The following is a 27,910-nucleotide window of genomic DNA, read 5'->3' on the forward strand; positions in this document are numbered from 1 at the left end:
AAAGGTTCAAGCCCCCCCACGTATGCAGAAAAAGCCTTGTATAAAGAGGGACCAGAAGCCCTAGGAACGCAGCGTTCGTGGTTTAAGGCTGGCGCTGGCTGAACGGGGATGGAAGGAGGCCAGGCCTGGCTGGGTCTGTGGGGCTGGAGCCAAGCGAAGGGAATGTTTTAAAAGCTTTCCCCAAGGCCCAGCCTGCTGCTCGGGCCCTGACTGAAACCTGGCGGCTTTACAGCCCGCTGAGCTCCCTTTGGGGTTAGAAATCCGTTTCCTTATCTAGCGCCAGGGATTTACATCCTCCCCCGCCCGGGGGCAGAGCTTCCCCGCCTGCCCCCGCCCCTGCCGGAGCGGAGGGCGGCGGCTGCTCGGCCCCAGGCGGCCCCGGCTCCGCTCTGCCCCGCGGGCCGCTCCCCGCTCGGAACGGGGCCGAGGGCGCCGGGGCCATGGGCGCGGGCTGGGGCTGGGGCTGCGCGCTGGGGCTGGGGCTGCTGCTCTGGGGGGCGGCGGCCGCTCCCCCGCTGTGCAATGTGAGCCTGGAGCAGGCCCCGCAGCAGCGCTGGCTGCCCGCCCTGCGGCACTTCGACCCGGCCTTCCTGCGGGCGGCCCTGGCCCGGGTCATCGAGTGAGTGAGCGGGGCGGGCTGGGGGGGGGGGTAGCAGCGCCCCTTGGGGCGCCGCCCGGCCCCGCTGTCTGGGCCCCCCGCGGTCCCACACACCCAGCTCGGGGGGGGGGTGTCTCTCCCCTCCCCCCCCTTCGTTTTTCTGAGGGCGCCCATCACCGTGGCGCCCGACTGGTGGGCCCTGCCTCAGCAACGCTCTGCACAGCCCCACTCGGGGGGCGGGGGGGCATGGAGCCAGCAGAGCACCCTGAGGGTGCAGGGAGACCCCCCCCCCCCAGCCCGAGTGCGGGCAACCAGCATCGTCCCGCCTTCCTTTGCTCTCCACTCGCCTTCCCCACCCGCTTCTTTTGCCTGGTGTCTTGTCCAGGGGCTCTCAAACTGGGGGTCGGGACCCCTCAGGGGGTCGCCAGCTGTCAGCTGCCACCCCAAGCCCCGCTTTGCCTCCAGCATTTATAATGGTGTGAAATATATAAACAAGTGTTTTTAATATATTGGAGGGGGGGTCGCACTCAGAGGCTTGCTATGCGAAAGGGGTCACCAGTACAAAAGTCTGAGAACCCCCGGTCTTGTCCTTAGCAGATCTCCCCATGCCGGGACGGCCCCTGCTGGATGGTACCGGAGCTGCTGCTTTGCTTGGAACCTGCCCTGGGGCTCTGCTGGCTGAGCAGCTGCCTTGGTAGCAGGCCTAGGGGCCGTGCAGAGGGGCCCTGGAAGGCCATGTTGCGAGTGGGTGATGATGGGCCGGGCCCATACTTTGTACACCTGGGAGGAAGGGGAGGTAGCTGGTTCTGGCCCATGGGCTGGGCGAGGGTGCTCTGAGTGATGGTGGATTTTGCCAGCATCAAGCCCCAATACTCAGGCTTTATGTACGTAGAGTGAATGTCACCCTGATAAATAGCAATTTTAAAACCCCCAATACCACAGTGATGGCTGGTTAGAAATGTATAAAATTAGGAGTTTGAGGGGACCTAATGGGAGAGGAAAAAGCATTGCACCCTGTACACCTTTAAGCACATGCTTCCCTTCCATGAATCCTGCTGAACGCCGCGGGATTACTTATGTGGATCAATGGCTGTGGGATCGAGGGATAAGATCGTGAGCCCTACAGGTAGTCTAGCACAAGTGTGGCTGCTAATTAATATTTGATAACGCAAAACAACTTTCTGTCTTGTGCTGAGCAGATGGGCAGTGAATCCAGTAACTGGTTAATGTGTGAGGTGTAGATACTGTACATACCACTCTGACTGCTCACACCCATCTTCAAGGGAAAGATTAGCTGATATTTTGGATTTGTTTTTCAGTGAAAGTGTACCTAAGTGGGTCCATGCTGTCATTCGGCCAGTAGCAAAAGAACTGGAGTCTTTTATCCCTCAACCCTTTGCAGGAGAGATCCTGGGAATATGCAAGGCACTGGGGATTAGTGTTGGAGATGGAATTCTCGTGAATTTGGCCTATGAATTTTCTGCGTAAGTATCTCACTTATCCTGGGAAATAAACTCAGAATATTCCAATTTTAAGGCAGTGGAGCAGAGTGTCTTAATGCAAAATGGCTATAAAGTATAATTGATTGAAGATGATAAATCTCTGGTCTAATATATGAGATGGAATCAGACTGCATTTTGAGCGTATAAATCAATCAAGCAACATTAATGCTCTAATGGGGGGTGAGATGGTGCAGTGCAGTAATGTATATATTGAAACTAAGGCTGCCGATTAATCGCAGTTAACTCACGTGATTAACTCAAAACAATCGTGATGAAAAAAATTAATCGCGATTAATCGCACTGTTAAACAATAGAATACCAACTGAAATTTATTAAATATTTTGGATGTTTTTCTACATTTTCAAATATATCTATTTCGATTACAACACAATACAAAGTGTACAGTGCTCACTTTATATTATTTTTTATTATAAATATTTGCACTGTAAAAATGATAAACAAAAGAAATAGTATTTTTCAATTCACCTTACACAAGTACTGTAGTGCAATCTCTTTATCATGCAAGTGCAACTTCCAAATGTAGGTTTTTTTGTTAACTGCACTCAGAAACAAAACAGTGTAAAACTTTAGAGCCTACAAGTCCATTCAGTCCTACTTCTTGTTCAGCCAATCACAAAGAGAAATAAGTTTGTTTACATTTACGGGAGATAATGCTGGCCACTTCTTCATTACAATGTCACGTGAAAGTGAGAACAGGCATTCACATGGCACTGTTGTAGCTGGCATCACAAGATATTTATGTGCCAGATGCGCTAAAGATTCATATGTATCTTCATGCTTCAGCCTTCGTTCCAGAGGACATGCTTCCATGCTGATGACGCTTGTTAAAAAAAAAAAAATTAAATTTGTGACTGAACTCCTTGGGGGAGAATTGTATGCCTCTTGCTCTGTTTTACCCACATTCTGCCAGATATTTCATGTTATAGCTGTCTCGGATGATGACCTAGCACATGTTGTTCATTTTAAGAACACTTTCACTGCAAATTTGACAAAATGCAAAGAAAATACCAATCTGAAGTTTCTAAAGATAGCTACAGCACTCGACCCAAGATTTAAAAATCTGAGGTGCTTTCCAAAATCTGAGAGTGACGAGGTGTAGAGCATGCTTTCAGAAATCTTAAAAGAGCAACACTCTGATGTGGAAGCTACAAAACCCAAACCACCAAAAAAGATGCCACGAGCAGAAGGTTGATTTTCTGACTCATAATGATGAAAATGAACATGTATCAGTCTACGCTGCTTTGGATGGTTATCAAGCAGAACCCGTCATCAGCATGAACGCATGTCCCCTGGAAGAGTGGTTGAAGCATGAAGGGATATATGAATCTTTAGTGCATCGTGCATGTAAATATCTTGTGACACTAGCTATAACAGTGCCATGCGAAGGCCAGTTCTCACTTTCCGGTGACATTGTCAACAAGAAGCAGGCAGCATTATCTTCTGCAAATGTAAACAAACTTGTTTGTCTGAGTGATTGGCTGAACAAGAAGTAGGAGTGATTGGACTTGTAGGTTCTACAGTTTTACCTTGTTTTATTTTTGAATGCATGTTTTTTTGTACATAATTCTACATTTGTAAGTTGCACTTTCATGATAAAGAAATTGCACTACAGTACTTGTATTAGGTGAATGGAAAAATACCATTTCTTTTGTTTTTTACAGCGCAAATATTTGTAATCAAGAATAAAGTGAGCACTGTATGCTTTGTATTCTGTGTTTGTAATTGAAATCAATATATTTGAAAATGTAGAAAACGTCCAAAAATATTTAAATAAATGGTATTCTATTACTGTTAACAGAGCGATTAATCGCAATTAATTTTTTTAATCACTTGACAGCCCTAATTGAAACGTCAAAGCAAACCGGCAGGGTGCATCCCTTCAAAAGCTCATTAGATTCTTAACAGTTAAAAAGTAAATTAGATTCGTTTAATCATTTAGGCTGTAGGATTTCACTCAAGAAGCAGAAGTAAGGAGGATTTGTCTGCTCTGAGAAAATGAGTTTTGTTTTTTGTTTTGTTTATTTTTGAAAAGTTGTTTGTTAAGTATCACTTAGCTTCCACTTGGAAACAAGTACATTTGTGTTTAAAACTGTCATGTTAGCTGATTGTGGCTATAGCCGCAACTTACTTTTTGGCTTTGTCTACAATGGGAAAATGAGGATAGTTCTCTTTCCTACTGTGAACAAAGCTTAAATGGGGGGGAAAAGTTAACTTTTGTTTATTTTCAGTCAGTTAGTTAGTGCATGAGGAAACAGAAACAGGTTGTTTGAGTTCACAGCACTGCAGAGCAATGTTTAATTTTAAAAAAAAATGACACTCAAATTTTTCATCTGGAAAAATTCGCTCTCCATGTTTGGTTTTGACCCCTTTTCATCACAGTAGCTGAATGTTGGGCTTACTCTAGGTGACACTGTCTCTTTGCAAGCATAACTATCTGATATGTAAAAAGAAAAGGAGTACTTGTGGCACCTTAGAGACTAACCAATTTATTTGAGCATAAGCTTTCGTGACCTACAGCTCACTTCATCGGATGCATAAAGTGGAAAGTACAGTGAGGAGATTGTACTCCTCACTGTACTTTCCAATCTCCTCACTGTACTTTCCACTTTATGCATCCGATGAAGTGAGCTGTAGCTCACGAAAGCTTATGCTCAAATAAATTGGTTAGTCTCTAAGGTGCCACAAGTACTCCTTTTCTTTTTGCGAATACAGACTAACACGGCTGCTACTCTGAAACCTATCTGATATGTGCGGGGCCCCTGCTGTGAGGTAGTCAGTGCCCTCTGCTCACAATGAAGCCATTAAGAGTTGAGGATTCTCCGCAGGACACTGGATTGGGTCCTAAAACATATGCGAGGTGGTGATGAAATAGCAACAGAAAGCTAATTTGTTGCTAATCGTTTCTATGATCTAAACATAATATATTTTACATGTAATCCTGTAAAAACAGCCTGGGTGCTGTGTTTGGAATCCTAGATTGCTGCATATTATGAAACGAGGGTGACATATTTTTTTCTTTATCAGTTTTCTTCCAGGATCCTAAGGCATCTGTTCTCTTTTATGGAAACAGTGTGCCACTATTACCATAAGCAGTAGATTATTACATAGAGGTGTGTGTACCTTGTCTAGACAGGGAAAAATATTGCATTAACACATTCCTTCTAGTTCAGATCAAAGGTATCCTAAGTGTAATTGGGTGCAGTTCCACTGGAGTCCTTGGAGTTGCACCTGTTGAAAAAAGAGCTGAATATGGCTTTTAGAGTTTGGTATGTGCTCCTTTGAGTGTGCCATGATCTACAAGTGATGATCAAATGTTCAGTAATCATTCAAGTGTTACTGCATGACTCGGATGCCACTCACAATGGATAAAATTCTATATTTTTAACAGGAGATTTTTATTTTGTGATGTGTAAGTTGTTTCTTAATGCTAATAAAGGCCAGATAGCTCTGGTTAATTACTTTCTAGCTGAAGAGTTGTCTATTAAGAGTTAAAGACTGTAAGGTATGGTTTGCTATGAGAGAGCAGTATTAGAGTGAGACCGATTGCTATAATTAGGGTTCTATAACAATTTGCATTTTAAACTCCTGGTTACTGGTTTAAGTTACTCATAACTTCTCTGAACTCTCACATTTTGGGTTAAAATCTGCCTGAATTGGATTTTATGTTTTGGGAAACTTTGAGCCAAAATTGTTTAGTTTTCAAGTAACGGGAGAGTGGAAAAAGTTATGCTTTCATCAGTATAAAAATGTTCTTAGTGGCTTTTTTTTTTTTTTTTAAGTTTAAATGCTGCAACAGCTGGTGTAAGGAAACTGAAGTTGAAATTTGGTGGGGATATCTCTCTCATTGAAGGAAAGTGTCTTAATGTTCTGATGAAAATTTATTTTGATTTTACCAAGTCTGAGCATTTGAAAATCACATTCTAAGTGCAGTGAGATTTTAACTAAGGAATGCTAAACGTATAACATGCACTGCTAAAGGTCATGCTACAAATGCTTGAGTGGCAAATTTAGCAATCCAGTAACAATGAGCTGTGAATGCCTCAATCACTATTAGAGCTGGTTGTGAAATTTTTGACTCAACTTTTTTGTCAGACAGTGCCAATTCATCAAAACTGAAATTGTTTGTGGGAAAGGGTTGGTTTCGACAGATTTTTTGTCTGTCTCAGTTTTTGGGAAGTTTTGAAATTGTCGAAATGTCCTGTTTTGAAACATTTGAAATGAAAAATTTCCATTTTTCTGTTTAAAATGATTTTTCATTTAGAAATTTAAGTTAATTATAGTTTAAAATATAAAACATTAAAAGGCTGAAATCAAAACAAAGCATTTTGATTGACCTAAACTGATTTATTTAATTTTTTTTTTTTTTTTTTTTGGATTGTCAGTTTGCAAAAACTTTTGAGACTTCAATTTTTTGTCCCTATTTGGGATGGGAAAATTTTTCAAGATTTTGAAAAATTTCCCAAGACAGGAAAAACATTTCCCACTCAGCTCTATTCACTATGTCTTGTAAGACAAAAAACTGCACAACTCCTGGGACTCACTTCCATGGACCTCATGATGAGTAGGCTAGGGCATTGCAGAGATTTTAAGTTGCACAGTAAGCACTCAGGTCAGGAGCAGTCAGTGTTAAGAGCTGCATGTGTAATTTGAATGCCTCTCTTGTGTACATACATCATAATACAGTCTTTCATTACATGATTACATCCTGTTTTTTAAATAATATAATTTTTTTCTACAACCATAAGTACACATAATTTTTTAAATTCTGATATATTTTTATCATTTTCATTGTCAATAATTCAATATCTTTTTTGATTTTTGCCTTTAGAGCGTTGAGAACCAATATATAAAGCATGCATTTTAATATCGGGCCCAATCCTGCTATATTAAGGGTAATTATTGTTTTAGTCAAGGGAGAAGAGAGAGACCTAGCTAAGTTAATTCTTTTTAACTTGACCCTGGGCTTGTCAAGGTAAATGTAGATACATCATTTATTTTATGGGCATAATTTTAGATTTTTTGTATCCAAAGAAACTGCTGAACTGGTTGATAATTTGCAGCGGGCTGGGAATTGGTACCTTTAAGGTTAGTGAATGAAAGCAGCATGTTACCTGCTTGAAAAGGTATTTTTATGGTTGGAGGAAACTGAGATGCCTACGTACCAAGAGTAGCACCTGACCTTTATAGCTAGGAATTATAGTGCTGGGTTATAATTGTGTTTGTCCTATAAATAACTTTCATGGACGCTTTTCAGAGTAGCAGCCGTGTTAGTCTGTATTCGCAAAAAGAAAAGGAGTACTAGTGGCACCTTAGAGACTAACCAATTTATTTGAGCATAAGCTTTCGTGAGCTACAGCATCTGATGAAGTGAGCTGTAGGTCACGAAAGCTTATGCTCAAATAAATTGGTTAGTCTCTAAGGTGCCACTAGTCCTCCTTTTCTTTTCATGGACTCTGTTGGTCTGTCAGACAAAGAGTAGCACATAGTACTATAGGATATTATAGATGTGTATCTAAGTCAGTAAAAACAGTTGGATGGCAATATGTACAGTATAGAAATGGTATATAATTAAAGATGGCATCGTAATACATATGCTGAAAGGGGCGGAGAGAAGGTTGCAAACGCAACTTTTACTGTCACAGATGAGTGTTTACGTTGCTTTGTGGTCTCCACATGTGGTTTTTTAAACTGTAGCTGTTTAACATTTGTATATGCAACGCCATAAGTGCTAATGGCATTTTACAGAGAAAATAAAATAAAGGTTCAGTCACGGCTGTAAGAAATTTCCTGAAAAATTATTCAATATTGAAAAAATCTCTGTGTTTTGGGGGTTTTTAGATAGTTCCCTTCTGCTTTTGTTTTCCAAGGTTCTGTACCAGTATTGTTGCTCAAGATTCCAAGGGAAAGATTTACCATGGTCGGAACATGGACTATGCTTTCGGAGATATTTTACGCAAGATGACAATTGACGTGCAGTTTATGCAAAATGGGCAGGTATGGTCTGTTTTTGGCACGGGTTGATGCTGTTTTCTGAGAATGGCACACAGGTCTGCATATCTTTAAGCAGCTGGACTTAGTGGTTTGAATAACAAATCCACAGAGGAGTGCAAGAAAATGAGTAATAGAATATTTGCTATTTAGAGTGCTTTGCCATCTGTCCAGGTTTATATAACAGAGCTTTGTTTCTCATTGTAGTATCTGAGCACCCCAGCCTCTCTCTCTGGGGCTATGGTGTAACTGCATTTGAGTTATTCATTTTTGGGCACCACAATATCAGAGAGAAATTGAAAAACCGGACAGAATTCATACTAAAACAAAATTGACCTGGGGCCAGGAGAGACCTACTTACAAGGAAATATTGAAAGAGCAAAATATGTATAGGATAGTGAAGGGAGAACACAAGTTTACAAATATTAGAATGGTGAAAACTCCAAGAATGGAGAGGAATTATTTAAGGTGGTACATGGGGGTATAACAGGAGTTTAATGGAAGGAAGTTAAGAAAAGGGGAACTCAGACTGAGTTTGAGAAAAATCTTCTTGATTGTGCGATGTATTTGGCTGGAGAATAGTCTCCCAAGGAGACCAAACGCAGAGCACATTTAAAACATGATCAAAATATTTGAACACATGCAGTAGAGTTCAGTTTTGGTGAGGAGAGGGATTGGAGAGCCTAACAGGTAATTTTCGTCTCTGATTTCTCTGATTCTTCCCTTTCAGCATTATCTTTTCCTTTTTAAGAATCTTATTGCATGGCTGTCAGTCTGACAACTTCTGCAAGTATTATATGCGCTGACCAATGTGTGTGTTTTAGTTTTTAATATTTTAAATGATGTATTTGCTGTTGCAGTCTCTTCATATCTGTCTATCTTAGAAATGGAGGATTCTGCCTCACAGTCAGACACTCGCTAACTTGAACAACATTTTAATAGCAGTTGGGTTATCCTTAGCAATGAAATGCAATGGAATTTAATCTTCTCTTTTTTTTATCTTTAGTTTCCTTCTTCAATCATGATGCAGATATTTGAATGTCATAATGTTATTGCGTTAACTTTTTCAAATGACATATGGTGGAATCCAGTTATTTCTTCACTGGAAATCCACAGGTAAAATGTAAGAATCTGTTTTGGAACATTGTATTAAAAACATGTCTGTCCCATAACTGTAGAATGGTGTACATTTTCTGATTTCAGGTAGCGTATAAGGGTACCACATTTATGGGCTATGTGGGCTTATGGACCGGACAGAGTCCACACAAGTTTACAATCTCTGGTGATGAACGAGGTAAGTCAAGCTCACAACCATAGCGCTGTCATACCAAAACATTTCAATAGTTTAACTTCTTAGTTGTAAATGATGTAGTAGAACATTGTTCTAAAGCACTTTTGTCTAAGTGAGGTTGGAGCTATCACCTTATGCCTGACAACTCTCTTACGTTAGATGGGACTTACTGCAGTTCAGCTGCTTTTATCCTTGTCCGACTCTTCTGCCAGAGTCTCCCTCAAACATGCTGGCCGCTGAAGTGGGGTAGAGCACAACTTTCTGGCCTCCTGCATACATAAGCACCTGTGGCCACCCCGAAGAGGAGAGATGTTTGGATGTCTACATGGCAGCATTTGAACTTCAAACAGCAGAAGCAGGAGATGGGGGAATTCTGGGGAGGCAGCAGGAGGAGAATTTGTGGCCCTTTGAGGAGACACCACTGAGGAAGGGAGACATGGGGCTGAGAGAAAGAGACCATCTTGTGCAGGGAGTCAAAAGCCTGGATCCCCTGGCCTGTTCCAGTATGGTAGGGCCCATGCATACAGGGGAAAAGAGGAGAAGAGAGGCAGTTGGATCTGCAGCGTGGGAAAAGAAGGGTTGAAGAAGTGGTTGGAGACAGTGGATTAAGGGATGAAGGAAGACTGAGAAGCAGTGCAGACCCACTTGAAGGGTCATTGGAGAGAGAAGGGACAATTGATGACAATGGAAAAGCATTTGAGAGCAATGAAGGCAGAGGTGGCAATGTCCCTTTAAGTTAGAGGCCAGTCTCTCTCCCTTGGGAACCTGAGTTTAGATTGAAAGATGTAGAGGCATGTATAGAACGGTCAGACCTTGGATCCCAGTTTTTGAAAGAAGCAAACCAATGTTTAATGAGGGGGAGGCAAAAGGAGAATTAAGCATTGTAAATATTAGAGATGAGTCTGAGCCCCAGAGTTGAGAGGTAGTTCGATGTGGGTCAAGTTAGGGCACCCTTGTCCACCAGGCACTGGACTGAGATGATGATCTTGCTTCATATACTCTTATATGATAAGGATGTATGACCTTGGTCTCTACAAAGATCAATAGCACCAACAGCAGCGTGTGGGGAGCATGTATTGCTGTTGTGCAGAATAACAACTGCCACTGGCTTGCTTTTTTTACCTACCGCTGAACCATTGAGATAAAATTGAGGGAAGGAGTCATGAGACTAGAGGAGGTGATGGCTCTACATTAGCCTAAAAGTTATTTAAGTGACAGGAAGGATTCTTCCTGTGGACTTTCTCATTTGTGTTTCTGGCCCGTGGATAATTTTAACCATGAATGTCAGTTTCTGTTCTGCTTAGTTTTCTTCAGCCAAAGAGTCATCACTACTTTTTTAGCTGTGCTCCAGATTTCTGTCCAGTACTTTTCATTCTTTGTAGAATTAAAATACAATAAATTATACAGGGAACATAAAAGTAGGAGCGTTTCCCCTAGAATCTGTTAACAGTTTAGGTGTGGCTGGCTGAATTGTGACCGTGTCGTTAATGTGTGTTACAAGACTCTGCCCTCTGTTACACTAACCTCAGCCTTTCTCTTGCCCAGCATTCTGCTATGAAGAAATAATGTTTATAAATGGAAAAGTCAGGGAGTCATCAACTGTAATGGGAAAGGAACGTGGGGACTTTACGACTGAAATTGTTAGTGTTGGTCTTTCTTGAGAGGTGTTGAGTACTTCTTGTGACAGTGCCCCTTAAAGTCACTTGATATTAAGTCTCCTACAGTGATTTTACTTTTGGGTTTTTGGTGTAGGTAAAGTGAGAAAAGACTAGTTGTCCCAAACTCTGTTGCAGTATTGGTCCCTGACGCAGTGGCTACTTGGTGGGTCATTCTCCACCCAAAAGTTGCTGCAGCTGATGCTGAAGTTGGTAATCAGTGGCTGCCACTTTGATTCCCAATAGCAGCATGGCTAGAGAATTTATTGTACTGTACTTTGTTGGTGAGGGAGAGGATTATAGAGATCGAAAACGGAGCTTGAGAGGAGAAGTGAAGGATGGTAAGATGGGGAGAGATGATGAAGATACACAGTATAGGTATTGGTTGGCAGCAGGAATTGCCTGCAAGTATAATAGCACTTCCCCTTTCTTTTTTCAGATAAGGGAAGATGGTGGGAGAATGCAATAGCTGCTTTCCTGAGTCGAAACGTCCCAGTCAGCTGGCTTGTCAGGGATGTACGTATGCTAAGTGTTCTATCTTCTTTATCTTAGTCACATACCACTAGCTGTTTGAAGACGCAAAGTATAATAAGAACTTTGTCGTTCCATTTTTCATTTGCGTGGAAAATTACATAGATACCCTGGCAAGTATATGACCTGTATAGGAGCATATTGTATTGGCTGAGAGTTTTTGAGCTATAAACTGTCCGAAGGCAGGAAATAGAGGCCCTTTCAAGCTACTTGGCAAGAAGCCCCTGCAGTACTGAATTTATCACTCAGTAACATTTAAGTTTCTGTGAAAAGACGCCCGTCCCACAGAACAGGAAGTATTTTAAGGGACCAGGTGGCTACAAAGTAGTGTAAATGCATAATAGCTGCACTGTTAGCTAGACATACGGGTGGGTATGCGATAGGGAAGGTATTTTACCCCACTCTGAACTCTAGGGTACAGATGTGGGGACCTGCATGAAAAAAACCCTAAGCTTATTTTTACCAGCTTAGGTTAAAACTTCCCCAAGGTACAAACTGTTTTACCTTTCGCCCTTGGACTTTATTGCTGCCACCACCAAGTGTCTAATAAATATATAACAGGGAAAGAGCCCGCTTGGAAACGTCTTTCCCTCCGCCCAAAATCCTCCCAAACCCTACACCCCCTTTCCTGGGGAAGGCTTGATAAAAATTCTCACCAATTTGCATAGGTGAACACAGACCCAAACCCTTGGATCTTAAGAACAATGAAAAAGCAATCAGGTTCTTAAAAGAAGAATTTTAATTGAAGAAAAAGTAAAAGAATCACCTCTGTAAAATCAGGTTCTTAAAAGAAGAATTTTAATTGAAGAAAAAGTAAAAGAATCACCTCTGTAAAATCAGGATGGTAAATACCTTACAGGGTAATCAGATTCAAAACATAGAGAATCCCTCTAGGCAAAACCTTAAGTTACAAAAAGACACAAAACCAGGAATATACATTCCATTCAGCACAACTTATTTTATCAGCCATTTAAACAAAACAGAATCTAACGCATATCTAACTAGATTGCTTATTAGCCCTTTACAGGAGTTCTGACCTGCATTCCTGCTCTGGTCCCGGCAAAAACAACACACAGACAAAGAGAACCTTTGTTTCTCCCCCACTCCAACTTGGAAAGTATCTTGTCTCCTCATTGGTCCTTTTGGTCAGGTGCCAGCGAGGTTATCCTAGCTTCTTAACCCTTTACAGCGTTTTTCCTCTGGCCAGGAGGAATTTTAAAGGTGTTTACCCTTCACTTTATATTTATGACATAGCTGCACTGGTAGGAAGGAAAAATAACTTTTGAAGTGGTAATGAGAGTGGCCCATTTCAAACAGTTGACAAGAAGGTATGAGCAACAGTAGGGAGAAATTAGTATAGGGGAAATTAGGTTTAGGTTTTGTAATGACCCAACCACTCCCAGTCTTTATTCAGGCCTAACGTGATGGTGTCCAATTTGCAAATTAATTCAAGTTCTGCAGTTTCACGTTGCAGTCTGTTTTTGAAGTTTTGTCAACTGTTTGAAATGGACCACTCTCATTACCACTTCAAATGTTATTTTTCCTCCCTTGGTATCCTACTGTTAATTGAATTGTCTCTTTATAGACTGACCTCACACTTGGTAAGACAACTCCCATCTTTTCATGTATTTATACCTGCTCCTGTATTTTCCACTCCATGCATCTGATGAAGTGGGTTCTAGCCCACGAAAGCTTATGCCCAAATAAATTTGTTAGTCTCTAAGGTGCCACAAGGACTCCTTGTTCTTTTTGCTGATACAGACTAACACAGCTGCCACTCTGAAACCTGAGTATACTAGATTTCCTGAATTGCAGAGTTCTCCCTATAGCTGATTATTGAACCCCCAATAGTAATAATTTTTTTGAAATGCCAGGTACATCTTGTCCAAAAGCTAAAGAAAATTAACTGTCTGTAACCAAACTCCATCTTGACATGTTATGTGGAATGAAGATAGAAATGTACAGAGGGCTGCATAGGAAGTATGTGCACGAAGCTCTAAGCAATTATTAGGATTTCAGTGCACAGATCCCAGGCTACCTAAGGGAACCAAACAAGTGACTTTGAACAAGGTGATGAGAGGAGAGCACTTACACATTGTGACACACAAATCTAACCTCCTGCTTCTTTCCTGTTTGGCTCTCATTCACACACCTGATACTAGTTCAGCACATCTGAAATGAATTTGCAGGTGCTGTCTAGACAATGGTAGTGACCTTTGTACCATACGCACCATATGTTTCTTGCATAACTGCAGTGGAATAATGAGCAAACATTGAGACAGCTGTATATGAGGAAAAAAAACCAAACCTTTGGTTACCGAGAGCCTGACATTGCTAAACATTTAATTTCTTCATGTACCTTGTTATACAAGGTGCTTGCTGTCTCATTTGTTTGTTTTTATTTCACAAGCCCTGTTTTCTTTTAATTCCTGCACTGTGTTAATTTGTTAGGGTCAGTTTTTAAGGGAGTATTTCCTACAGCCCTAATCTTGCAAACACTTCAGCATGTGCATAGTTTTACACTTATGAGTAACTCCATTGACATCAATGGGACTAGCCATGTGCATGAAGTTACGTGTATAAGTTTGCAGGAGTAAGGTCTAAATAACTCATTTGCATTTTTATCTCCCCACTGCCACCAATATTCACATAAACCAAAGTTAAAACCAAGGCCTGGAGAAGCCTTTTTTCTTTCATCCCATAATTTAGGGCTCAGTCCTGCAAAGTGCTTCAGTAGAAATTGACAACATGCTCAGGTCCTTTACTTTTGATCATTGATGCTCTCTGGCTACTTTCTATATTTTACTCAGTTCGGATGGTGAAACCAGAGTACTCAATTCCCAGTCATTGTCCCTTCCTGGTTCTTATGCCGAATGGTGGAAGTCGGGTTGGACAGCTATTTTCATGGAATTTTTAAAAATGTCACTTACTAGCTGTGGGGAAAAATGTGTGTTCACCAAACCTGGACTTACCTGACAATCATGTGCTTGGGCTGGGATATTCAAAGGAGCCTAAGGGAGTTAACTACCCAAGTCCCATTGAAAGTCAGCTGGGAGCAGGGGCCTAATTTTCTTAGGCTCCTTTAAAAATCCCAGTCTTGGGGTTGTTTTTCTCTTTTTTGGTTTCCTCATTCTTCCTAATGGGCCTGATGAGTTGAAAGGAACTGTTGTACCAATAAATTAAAAACCAGCAGGATCTTATTAAAGGGAAAAAGGCAAAATACCACATTTATTGTGAATACAGAAAGAATCATAGTCTACAGCTGTAACATTCCATTCAATCTCATCTTTATTCACTCATTCATTCATACACACACACACAGGTTCTGCAAGGTTGTTATCATAGTAAGCAGTTAGTTATAGCTATAACATTCCATTCAATCTCATATTTATTCACACATTCACACATTCACACACACACACAGGTTCTGCAAGGTTGTCATCATAGTTACCAGCCTTAGAGTTGCTCATGCCAAGCCACTGGCCAGGTGGCCTGGACATGAGGAGGGAGCAGGGCCTTGTCAGATGCTCATCTGATGCTCCTGGAAGTTGGTTTGCAGAATCAGACCCCAAAGTTCTCACTTTTTAGAGTCTCTTTTTATAGGAATTTCTTCCTAGGCCAGTCTGTGGGAATTGCTTCATCATGCTGTTGCTGAATCAATCAGCAGATGGCACATTCCTGACGGCTCCGTGCTGCTAGATGTTATCTTGTTCTTTGGTTCTCCCATTCTTGAGGCTGTTGGGTGGATTCCAGTCTGCCCTCCGGGGGTCCTCTGGTTATTTCCACTTGACGCCTTCTTCAGCCGATGGACACTGGATTCTTAGGCTGGCACCTCCCTGATCATTCAGTTATTATCCACACCAAGCATCCATCCACATACATCCTCTATCTCTATTTTAATCACAATTGTTAATACAACAAAAGGGCGAGGAGTCTCTGGGTGCTGTTTCTGTTGTTAGAGTATTGCTTTGAGTCTCTGTGAATTGCTTTGAGAACAGACTCTGTCTTAGAATGTACTAACACAATTAGCAGCTTGCAAGTTTCACACATAGAGGGAGAGAAACAGTACCAAAACCCAAGAGACCTCTTAATTAGTAATACCCTGGAATTTAAACTATGGGGAATCAAACTCATTTGTGATTTTAATACAGAACTTCTTTAATATGATCCAACATAATCCCCCTTTTGACACTAAGATTTATAATCGTCAGTGTCACTTTCTATGTAGCCTATTCAAGAGAAGGTACTGTGAGGCAATTTGAGTTTGTGATTCCAATTTATGCCACATACACGATCCTAGTGATGTATCTTTACTACAAGGTTCTGGGGCAACAGGCAAGGTGAGGCACACCCACTTTTGAGGAGTCCATTCGATACAACCTCTAGTGTCCAATAGCTTCCCTCCCTCCCCAGCCCACTGGCTCAAGGTCCAGGGTAGCCAGAAGGATCCCATGTGTAATATGGGGAGTGGGCTAACCTTCAATACCTTTGCCTCCAGGGACTGTTGGTGTGCAATTTTGACAACAATTTCTCCCATTAACAAGTCTGGTTTTACAATACTGGAAACATATTGAATCCATTCATATTGATAAGTGTCAAACAATGATCTCTTTCTTTTTTAACAAATGCATCAAACCTTAATATTTCCCAATATGACCCAGAACATTTTGTGTTCCAAAGTAGCTAGTGCAAGTTTCTGCATTTCAGTGCATCCCATAGCTATGGCTGTGTAGTTTCCTATTTCTAATTTTTTTTTTTTCTTATGCATAAGCCATGTGGTAGTATTAAGCCATTGCCAAAGATTCCATCGGGCTTTTAGGTTACCCAGACCAATTTGGACCAAGTCTACATTGGCATGTACTTGTTTTTGTGTCAGGCTGTCCTGTAGCTGGGACAGAGAGCTTAATTTATTTTTAATTACCTGCAGGTCTTTAGTTTTTTGTTTTTTGTTTTTTTTTAAAAAACACACAACGGTGCTAGCAACAAGACAAAACACAAGACAACACATAGAACACAAAACACAGTTTCTAGTAGATTCATAGTATTGGGTTGCTCTTCAGCTGGCATCAGCTTTTCCTGATTTTCTGAAAGACAAAAAGAACATGTTTCTACCCCTTTTGGGGTGGCAGATTATTGCTTAAAATATTTCTTTTACAAATACCCTTGCTGATTGCAGGCAAAACAGAGGAATTGCCCCCACATTTTCCTGTTTTTGTTCTATAGGCAGGCCAGGTTTCAATGGCTTTTATCTTTTAAGGGTTATGGGGAAATTATCCCACTGTTTAGTCATTAAATCCCTGAGTTTTTCTTCTTATACTGCAGACCAAGTTAATAATGTTTTTCCTGCTGTGTTAAGCTTTAAGTTTTATTTACAGGTAATAACTGAGAAGCATCATTACCATACGACCTTAAAGGGTTTTTCCAAAAATCATACACACTATACGTTGTTACAGGGATACTTATTATCATTAAATTTATTAAAATTATCTTGTTATCCCATGCCTTTTATTTAGACAATTTGTTTGCTGACCAGGTATGTCCTTTATCTGCAGCTCCTTTGTGCTGCTAATTCTTTCCTTCCTTTATCATTTAGGTAATTTGCATTTTCACAGAAGCTTCCTGCTTTTGGATTTAAAGCCATCAGCAGCTCACTAAAAGGGACACCATCAACTTTCACCAGAGTTTTGATTACTTTTAACTTCTGCTTCCAAAACACACAGCAATCTGAAAAAGAAAACCCAACCTATTGTGGCTCCCTTTGGAGCCCTAATAGCATTTTAATTAAGTAGCATGGTATGTTTGCATTTCTTTTGCCCCTTCTACAATATACCCTGCACATGTTCTGGGGCAAATGCACATTCCTTCCATAGTTTAACTTCTATAACATTATCCAGATCCATTTTTACATAAGGTGTCACTATTTCTTTTTTTGCTTACAGAGGTTTCATGTACCTTTATCAAAGTGACAGTCTGATTACTCAGAGCCATTTTAAGACTCAGTGTTTCTAACATTGCTTCTTTTTGTTTTGTGCACCTCACCCCTGCTGTTGCTTCAGAGGGGCACTGTCTTTAATTTTTTTTTTTGTACTACAACTCTCATCTGCTATTTTGTTACAAAAACAAACAAACAAAAAGAATCCAGAATTTTTTTTTTTTATATTCTCCTGATTTTGACTGCACTGCTGCAGCCACAACTTAAAAACATTTTAAATTTTGTAAAGCATTGAGTTACCTTTTAAGGGTTAAATGCCAAATCCCAAAGCCAAACAACACTAATTACCTGTGTCTAGCAAAAAGGTCTGTCAGTTTTGCAACTTTGAATTAAAGAGTCAAATGGATTTTTAGTGGCATTATTTAAAACAAAACCAACTGGTCCTTAGAACTTTACATATTTACACACACAGAGATAGATACATACACATTTTCTTTAACATCCCTTCCACACTGCTCTGGTTTTTTTACATCTTACATTCCCTTTATACATTTGAGGCAGCTAAATTCCAATAGAACCCTCTTATGTTCTTTTAGCAAATTTGACTAAATTGTCCAGTCAAATGATTTTAATCAGTTTATTTTTGCCTGGCTAATTTACAGACATTCCTTTGGAAAAGGGCCCATTTTTCTTTCAGAATGGCTGCAAAGAAACCAAGAATGCTCTTTCTCTAACACTTTTCCTTTTTAACATTTTCACAAAGTTTAGCTGCTTAATTCCCTCCAGCCTCTGCAGAGTTAACTTTTTTTTTTTTTTTTAACTCTTTATCTTTGTAATTATGCCTGGGGGTGCCATACATAGGACCTTCTCCCCCTTTATCTGCCTCCCTCCAGCCTCTGCAGAGTTAACTTTTTTCACTCTTTTTGTGTTCCTGGAGTGCCTCTTTCACTATTTTCAGCTGGCTTTGGGTATTTGTAGCCAGCACCTTCGAATTGTCTGCTCCCTTTTCCGTTTGTGCCTTTTCCTCTTTATGTGAAGACAAGCGGAGGGAACAATCCTTACATGCCTCACACAACAACCAAATTGCTGCTGCATCTCTTTTGGCAGCACTAGAAGGTTTGTATATGAGGATATACTGAGCCAATCTATCCTCTAGGTCCGAAATAGTGCAGAGATCAGCTAGGGCTTGTTTAGTCCAAGGACTGTGCCCAAATTTTTGAAGGTTTTGTTTAAAAGGTGTAATTTCTTTAACAAAAGGTGAGGTTGGAGTTCCTTCTGACTCCATTCCTCCCTCTGGTACTGGCTTACCCTGTTTTCTTTTAAACATCTTAACATGGATATTTCAATCTCTTTGTCACTGCTGGTATTACTTAGCAAGTGACACAGCCTAGATTCTGAAATCATAGCTTAATCTATGCGTTTTTCCCCTGCTACCTTCCTGGAGGCCAGCAGGTCCCCTGCTACCTTCCCGGAGGCCAGCAGGTCTGGTTAACCTATTTCTCCCTGCTACCTTCTCGGAGGCCAGCCGGTCCGGTTAACCTGTTCTTCCCTGCTACCTTCTCGGAGGCCAGCAGGTCCCCTGCTACCTTCTCGGAGGCCAGCAGGTCCCCTGCTACCTTCTCGGAGGCCAGCAGGTCCCCTGCTACCTTCTCGGAGGCCAGCAGGTCTGGTTTAATCTGTTTTCCCTGCTACCTTCTCGGAGGCCAGCAGGTCTAGTTTAATCTGTTCTTCCCTGCTACCTTCTCGGAGGCCAGCAGGTCCCCTGCTACCTTCTCGGAGGCCAGCAGGTCTGGTTTAATCTGTTTTTCCTGCTACCTTCTCGGAGGCCAGCAGGTCCCCTGCTACCCTCTCGGAGGCCAGCAGGTCTGGTTTAATCTGTTTTTCCTGCTACCTTCTCGGAGGCCAGCAGGTCCCCTGCTACCTTCTCGGAGGCCAGCAGGTCTGGTTTAATCTGTTTTTCCTGCTACCTTCTCGGAGGCCAGCAGGTCCCCTGCTACCTTCTCGGAGGCCAGCAGGTCTGGTTAACCTAATAGAAATGCCTAGCTCACTAGAGCTGGCGGTGTGCACACCAATATTTACAATAACTGAGGTTTTTTACCAATATTCCCCCTTTCGCAATTCTCCACCAAAATGTTGTACCAATAAATTAAAAACCAGCAGGATCTTATTAAAGGGAAAAAGGCAAAATACCACATTTATTGTGAATACAGAAAGAATCATAGTCTACAGCTGTAACATTCCATTCAATCTCATCTTTATTCACTCATTCATTCATACACACACACACAGGTTCTGCAAGGTTGTTATCATAGTAAGCAGTTAGTTATAGCTATAACATTCCATTCAATCTCATATTTATTCACACATTCACACATTCACACACACACACACAGGTTCTGCAAGGTTGTCATCATAGTTACCAGCCTTAGAGTTGCTCATGCCAAGCCACTGGCCAGGTGGCCTGGACATGAGGAGGGAGCAGGGCCTTGTCAGATGCTCATCTGATGCTCCTGGAAGTTGGTTTGCAGAATCAGACCCCAAAGTTCTCACTTTTTAGAGTCTCTTTTTATAGGAATTTCTTCCTAGGCCAGTCTGTGGGAATTGCTTCATCATGCTGTTGCTGAATCAATCAGCAGATGGCACATTCCTGACGGCTCCGTGCTGCTAGATGTTATCTTGTTCTTTGGTTCTCCCATTCTTGAGGCTGTTGGGTGGATTCCAGTCTGCCCTCCGGGGGTCCTCTGGTTATTTCCACTTGACGCCTTCTTCAGCCGATGGACACTGGATTCTTAGGCTGGCACCTCCCTGATCATTCAGTTATTATCCACACCAAGCATCCATCCACATACATCCTCTATCTCTATTTTAATCACAATTGTTAATACAACAAAAGGGCGAGGAGTCTCTGGGTGCTGTTTCTGTTGTTAGAGTATTGCTTTGAGTCTCTGTGAATTGCTTTGAGAACAGACTCTGTCTTAGAATGTACTAACACAATTAGCAGCTTGCAAGTTTCACACATAGAGGGAGAGAAACAGTACCAAAACCCAAGAGACCTCTTAATTAGTAATACCCTGGAATTTAAACTATGGGGAATCAAACTCATTTGTGATTTTAATACAGAACTTCTTTAATATGATCCAACATAATGACTCTTGGCATTAACTTTTCACTAGTGGGAGGATGTGGTTTACAATTTGGGTTTATATTTGGTTCCAGTCCTGCCAACATTTAGATGCGTGCTTAAGTTCAAGCACATTGCTTAGTCCTCTTGGCTTCAGTGGGCCTGCTTAGAGTGCATACATTGATTGCAAGATCAGGGCCTAAATGAAAAACCATTCCCATACTACACAGATACCCACTCTACTGATCACTAAGCCAAAACTGACCTTTCCATAAAATGCAGCCTTCACTGGAGCCAAGAGCCCCCCAGCTCTGAGCTGTCTTGATGCAGTGCCTCGGCAGGCTGTGCAGTATTGATTCCCAGTGATTTTGGTTTTGCGTTAGACCCTGAGCAAAGCTGCAGACTTTCAAGCTGCCGTTCTCAAACTGGCTGCGACCCCGATCATTGCGGATGTTTACTACATCGTCGCAGGAACGTCGCCCAAAGAGGGCGTGGTCATCACAAGGAATAGAAGGGGGCCGGCAGACATCTGGCCTCTTGAGCCCACAGCCGGAGCGTAAGTGGCCACAAACGTTGCTTTGTTTCACCTTTGTGAGCTGCTATTGGGAAGAGTGTTCAATAGACCCAAGACGCGGTGGGAGGGCAGCATCTTGTGGTCTGTAGTGTCGACTATGGTTGAGCCAGGAGATGCTTTTGCTAATGTCTCTGAATGGAGCTCCATCCAGCCCTCCTCAGCCAGGGAAGCCACTTTCGGACAGGGCAGGGGCAGTCCTCTGAGAACCGGGGGGAGAAAAGGGACATGTGGATTGTTTTTTCTTTACTGAGGACAATACACACAATTGAGATTATATAAGCCTGCAACAAGAAGTACAATTCAGTTACTGGTACAGATATGAATGCTATCCAATGCTGATCCGCTTCACTGGCAATAATATGCTAGTCTGCATGTGTGTAGGAGATTCAGGGATGTTTCGAATTCATGTGTGTCACTGATGTACAGCTCAATTTACAAGTAACAGGATGTTTTTCTGACTGTTAGCCTTGCACACTCACTTTGGGATCTGAAAGTTATGCTGGATTCTTTCTTCCTTTTGTATCATCGCTGGTAATAAAAGATTTGCATGCTAAACTGGGCCATCTATGACCTATCTGCAACCCTACTAGGTTCAGATATTACTATTGGGTAAATAATTTGTCGTCGTAACTAGAATTTAGCAGACAATTCAGTTGATGCACAAGATGAATCCAGCTGATTCTCTGTTAGTAATGCTGGCTTTGCAGGGCTAACAGAAGTAAAAAGCATTTTAAAAAACCTTATCTTTTTCACTAAAGTAAAACAAACAAACATGCCAAAAAAACCTCATGTCTGTTTTTATTAGCCACCTGTGCAACTGGGTGAAATTACACTTGCTTTTTTGGTTTGTTTTGTTGTTTAGGTGGTTCCGTGTGGAGACAAACTATGACCACTGGGTAGCTCCTCCTCCATTTGATAAACGAAGGTGAGTTTGAGTAGGAGTTGTGACCCCAGATGCCGTTTTTGTATTTAAGAGGTGACACAGGCTTTTTGGGTGCTTCCCTGGGCAGCTTCATGTGCTGAGCAGGCAGCCACTTCAGCTCCTGCAGCCTCACTCAGAAGAAACTAGACCAGGTAAGGAGCGATACTGCCTGGTTCCAGTGCTCTTTGGCTGGAAGCACAGTGGTTACAGGGTGACGACTCTCTAACATGAGGCAGAAGAAAATCGTGGGAAGGGAAAGATGCTTGGTGTTGGTGTCCCAGTAGAAGACAGAATTTAACCCTAGCCATAGTGTTCAGGCCTCAAAATGACAGGCTGTTTGGAGGCATTGTTAAAAGCCTCAGCAACGTTTTTAGTTGATTTGACTATTTGTTGCAAGGGGGCAAAATGTGTTGGCAGATTGGCTGCAGTTCTGTAGCTATATCCTCTAATGGTAATGCCTCTCATTCAGTTATGGTCGATTGGATTCAGCTCATACCATCTTTTAGTGTAATTAAGCCCCAAGCAGATGTTTTGATGTGGATTGATTTAGTGGCCAACATTTCTCATTCAGGCTGCATAACGTTTTCTATGACCATTATTTTTGTTGAGTGACGTTGCATCCTTTCCTTGCAGAACTGCAGCCATTAAAGCTCTCAATGCCACTGGATGGGAGAATATTAATTTTGAGACCCTCTTTCAGGTATTTCTTTTAAATTTTGCATCATGATGTCTGGATGTTGACTAAAAATTCTGCTGTTTGGAGAGAAGGTTAGAACAGCGATTAAGGAATGTGATGGTTTTTAGTGAGGATTTGGAAAATTACACAGGCATTTCATGGCTAAGGATATACAGCAAAGGGCTCATGTTTGCTCATTTGAGTGGCGATTGTCGTCAAGGGTCACTTGAACTGCGCTCTAGTGATGGAGAACTGAGCCAGGCTGTGCTGCTGATTCAGTGTATGACCTTGGGCAAGTCACTTAAACCCAAATTTTCCAGTGTCTGTAAATTGTGGGTGACTCAATTTTGGAGCGCCCAAGTTGAGAATCCTGGGGTTTAATTTTCAGCCCCCATTGGCTTCAGCTGACACTGTGGGTGCTCAGCTTCTCTGAAAATTAGGCTACAGTGGTCTCAAACTGAGCATCCAGAATTAATTGGGCAGCCTTGATTCTTGTGTGGGGTTTTTAGGCAGTAATTCAGATATGGTAGACTTTCAGAAGCACATTAGGAAATTAAAAGTACAAGCTCCACTGATTTCTACCCATTATATACTATAATTGTAGTGGTTCCTTTTAGGATGCTATGAACTATTACTTTTAAATGAGGAACATGTGTAACATAGCTGTGTTCTGACTGCTCAGACAGGAGCATGTGAGGAACGCAGGTTGACTGTATCACCAGCATTATTAGATGATTTCTTTGGTACAAGCACAGGTATAAATACTGCAGACACTTAGAGAGAGGGGTAGAAGGTTGATACAAGTTCCTCTTAAATGCAGGAACTTGACAAAACTTTGTGCATTTGCAAAGCTTTTTTGTTTAAAAATGTTCAATAAAGTGCTCTGACTTTTAAAAATGGATAGGGTAACCTTTGATCTTGCGTTATCCATCTTAAATAATTGTATCCGACTGTTTCTAAATAGCCTTAAACATTTCTTTTAATCTGACAAAATGACAGGCTCTTTAATTTTTTTGAATAGGTATTATCAGTGAGGCCGGTCTTAAACAAGTAAGTATCATGTTTAGAAACATAGATCAATGCCCATTGCCACACCAGGGCAGTTTATATTTAATTTCGATTTAGATTATCAGAAGATTTTCCTTTAACTATGCAAAATATCCCATGATTTTCCCCAGCCATAAACACTGCTTCTGTGCTCAGTGCTTTTCAGTGTCTGCCATCACTTGGGTTTCTGACTTCTTTGTCGGTCACTCACTGTCCAGTGAAAGAACCATAGTTCATAAGGCTCAGTCCTCCTGTGTGTGGAGTCTACACTTCACAATAATATGCAACAATGAAGCAAATTGATACTCAGACCAGCCACTCTTCCGCTGAGTGATGCATCTTGCTCCTGATATGTTGAACGTTCATTTTCCACTTAGTTTTTGTTGCAACTCTTGCCTTTGTTAATCAGTGTTAGTAAATTTGCTTTGCTTTGAAGAGGAAAAAATAATACACGCATACCATAGCTACTGAGTGTAGTTTTACAAGCTACTGCATGCCTAACCAGCGCTGAGTTCTTTCACTTGCTCCATAATGGCTCTATGTTTTACAAAAATTTGCATCTCCCCTTCTTCCTGTTGTCCTGTTTTATTTTTATACGTAGCTCAGTATCTCCACAGCTTCCCTCAATCACGCAAAGAGCTCTGGAATTGGTTCCTCAGGGTCAGCAACAAGGATTTAATCCCCTATATATTGTGCTTATACTCTTCCTCACAATTTGAATTCTGTCACTGTAACAATTGAGATCAATACTATTAATATTCTAGTAAACTGATCAAATAGATGCAGACTCACAATTTAGGGCATATTTGCTGCTGGGTAAAATTCCCTTGATCTCTATAGAGCTGTGCCATTTTGCACCAGGAGAGAATTTGGCTGTCAGCGTTACCAAACTCTTCCGGATATTTCAACACTCTGTGCCTTTTGATTGTTTTGATTTGGACAAGCAGAATGCTTCTTTCTAGTAAGATTGATTCTATTGCTTTGCTGTTGTTACCCGTATCTTCCTGGATTTGAGATGGTATTTTAAGCACACAGTACATCTTTTTTCCCCCTTTTCCCCCAGTTACACAATATATACCACGGTAATGAGTGCTGCAGTCCCAGACAAGTACATGACACGGATCAGAACCTGGGAGTGAACATGTGTAAGTAACATATTGGTGCTGATAGTTGTTTTCAATGACTATGAGCTCTCAGTGGTACCTGTGGATGGGATTTCCTGTCCTGTTGAGGTGAGGGAACTTAGCACCTGATTCCCTTAGGCTGAGATTTTCATAAGAGCCCAACTCCCATTGAAGTTCAGTGGCCTGCTCTTCCAGTCCTGGGTTGGGCCTAAAAATCACACTTAATTTATGAAGCTTTTAATGATGCGGTTTAAATGTCCAGCAGGGACTAGAGGTACAGTCCTATAAAACAGTGGTTTTCAAACTTTTTCTGGTGACCCAGTTGAAGAAGATTGTTGATGCCCATGACACAATAGAGCTGGGGATGAGAGATTTGGGGTGTGGGAGGGGCTCAGGGCTGGGGCAGAAGGTTGAGGTGAGGGCTGTGGGGTGGGGCCGGGAAAGAGGGAGTTTCAAGGTGTGGAAGGGGCTCTCAGCTGGGGTTGGGGTGTGGGAGAGGCTCTGGGCTGGGGGTGCAGGCTCTGGAGTAGGGCTGGGGATGAGGGGTTTGGGGTACAGGAGGGGAATCCGGGTTGGGGGCAGGCTCAGGGCTGCGGCAGGGGGTTGGAGTGCAGGAGGGGGTCTGGGCTGGGGATGCAGGCCCTGGGGTGGGGCCGGGGATGAGGGGTTTGGGGTGCAGGGACGTTTGCTGCTTCCCGCAACTCCCATTGGCCAGGAACGTGAACCGCGGCCACTGGGAGCTGCAGGCAGCCATGCAAATGTAAACAAACTGTCTTGTGGCTCGCCCGCGGATTACCCTGACGGGCCGCAGGTTGCCCGCCGCTGCACTATACGGTAAGTTTTCCTTGATGGTCCAATTTTGCTGTAATTTGAATGAATTTGGGTGTCTCATATGTCAATTAAACTACAAATCACTTCAGTTGTTCATTTCCCTCCCGCCCCCAAGAAACAGCATGTGCATGTACAGGGGGTGGCAATTGCAGTCTAAATTAGATATTTGTACTTTGACCTTCTAAAATTACAAAGCAAAGAAATTTTGTGACTGCTGCTGCTGCACTCCCATTCCTGGAAGAGAGGAGAATTCCTTCAGCGCCAAATCCTGATGCTGCTGATGTCAGTGGGAGTTTGGCTGTTGACTTTAGTTGGACATGGATTTGACTCGAGGGTTAGCAGTGGTCATGTTGAGCTTTTGAGATAGCAGGGTTTATTTTTTTTCTGTTGGAGAATTTAAAGTGTTTGCTTTATTTCTCTGATCTGTGCGGATCCATGCTCATTTCTTTCTTTCTCTCTCTCTCTCAACAGACAAAAGGGGGAAAAGCTGAAGCTTTCCAAGTCCAGCATTACGTTTAAACTAAATTAATGCATTGTAGTTGTTTTGTTGAAAACAATTCCATGAACATTTCAGGTAAAGCTGACTTGCAAGATTCTGATTTTGTTCATGTTCTGAAATGAAGGTTTTACTAATTACGTTGGCTTTCTAGCAGATTTTTAAAAGAGAGGGAACTGATTTTCACTCGTGTTTCTGGAATGCAATGTGCACTTTAAATGAATGTACTGATGAGTTTATTAATAATAAAAAGTCTCTATTTTTGCTTGGCTGGTAAGAAAATACTGAAATAAAAATATTCAGCAGGCCCTCTGGCTTGTGTAGGGCTATTTTGTTGTTGTTCTTTCATCTAACATGTAAGGGGCCTGTGATCCACATCCATAGTGGAAGCCCTATAGTCCTCTCTTTAGCACCACCCCTGAGTAAAATGAGCTGAGATCTGGATCAATCCCTAGGCAGGTTGGAATGGGCTGTGAGAAGTCTGCAGGCACTGCTACAGCATCAGGGTTACAGCAGCCCTTCAAATTGCTGCTCCTCCATGGAACTGTGTTTGGTTAACGGTTAGGCCTGTGTTCTTCCCAGCACACAGGGGCCTGGATCCCCAGTGCGGGCTCCCTGCAATACTCCTCCCATGGGACCCTGGAACCAGACTGGTTCTCCTGTGTTCCAGCATTTGGCCCTTAGTTGGACTGCAGGATGATAGGTGATGGAAGGGTATGTTTTCCCAATGATACCCCAGAGCAATTTAAATTGCATTCCCTTAGCATTGCTGTAGAGTGGATGGAAATACACCGTTTGTCTTTGATCTGAATTGCTGGTTTTCCCTGAAAATTACCACTCAATCTGAGAGGTGGCTATTTATGCTAAAGGAATGTGCAGAGCAAGTCTGGACTGTGTGTAACTTACAATTAATGTGCTTTCCTCCAGGATAGAACAGCCAGGCTCAGCTTAGGGGATATAATGGCACTGGTTGTTGTTTCCCTAACAGATTGGAGGAGCCTCAAATCTAAGGGGGTTGTGGGGTTGAACAGAGACTGAATTTCCTTTGCACAGTTGAAGTTCACATCAGTAGAAATTTTGCAACTATGTTCCCTTTGATCGTGCTGCAATTGTGCAGTCACTCATTCAGTTTGTGATACTGTAGCAAAACCACAAGAGTTGGAAGGATTGATTTAGGTAAATACCTACCCTTATAGTTTCAGTGTTTAGGGTCTGATTCCTAACAGGGCACAATTTTCATTGATGTCAGTGGGAATTTAGCCTGAGTCAGAACTGTAGGATGGGGTGATAAGAAACTTTTTATTTGAAGACCTAGGTAAGAGCTGCAGTAACGCCTCCGATTGCAGTGTAGACCTACCCTCTGCCAGGCTAAACCCCAGGGCCTTGGTGAAGTGGGTCGGACATGGCATTCTATATTGAGTACCGCACCATAGGTATATGCACAGCATGCTAAGATGAGAGCTCAACTGAAATGTACTCAAACTGACTGAAGAGGAGACAAATGCATGTTTTTTCGGCCTCCACCTGCCCCTTTCTCTTCCCTTTGGAATCACAGAACATCCACATGGTCCTTTCAGCAATGGCTCATGTGAAAAAGTAAC

At 42.0% G+C, this 27,910-nt stretch overlaps 1 protein-coding gene across 1 annotated transcript; it reads left to right on the plus strand.

Annotated features, from left to right (window-relative positions):
- The first annotated feature begins 433 nt into the window (after positions 1-433).
- NAAA (N-acylethanolamine acid amidase) lies at positions 434-26,609 on the plus strand. The gene is made up of 11 exons (XM_074950444.1): positions 434-619; positions 1,918-2,082; positions 7,989-8,115; positions 9,313-9,403; positions 11,495-11,571; positions 21,023-21,195; positions 22,076-22,138; positions 22,769-22,835; positions 23,833-23,861; positions 24,922-25,003; positions 26,285-26,609. The coding sequence occupies exons 1-10, from the start codon at positions 441-443 to the stop codon at positions 24,995-24,997; spliced, it is 1,047 nt and encodes a 348-aa protein (XP_074806545.1). The 5' UTR covers positions 434-440; the 3' UTR covers positions 24,998-25,003; positions 26,285-26,609.
- The last annotated feature ends 1,301 nt before the right edge of the window (positions 26,610-27,910 follow it).

The sequence above is a fragment of the Natator depressus genome, chromosome 4, assembly GCF_965152275.1.
Source record: "Natator depressus isolate rNatDep1 chromosome 4, rNatDep2.hap1, whole genome shotgun sequence".
Lineage (NCBI taxonomy): Eukaryota > Metazoa > Chordata > Testudines > Cheloniidae > Natator > Natator depressus.

Excerpts from the sequence above, each read along its gene's own strand:
- NAAA (XM_074950444.1), top strand. The coding sequence starts at position 441 with ATGGGCGCGGGCTGGGGCTGGGGCTGCGCGCTGGGGCTGGGGCTGCTG. Across the intron at positions 11,572-21,022 it reads TCAGCTGGCTTGTCAGGGAT|ACCCTGAGCAAAGCTGCAGA; the intron begins GTACGTATGCTA and ends GTTTTGCGTTAG. Across the intron at positions 23,862-24,921 it reads GTGAGGCCGGTCTTAAACAA|TTACACAATATATACCACGG; the intron begins GTAAGTATCATG and ends CTTTTCCCCCAG.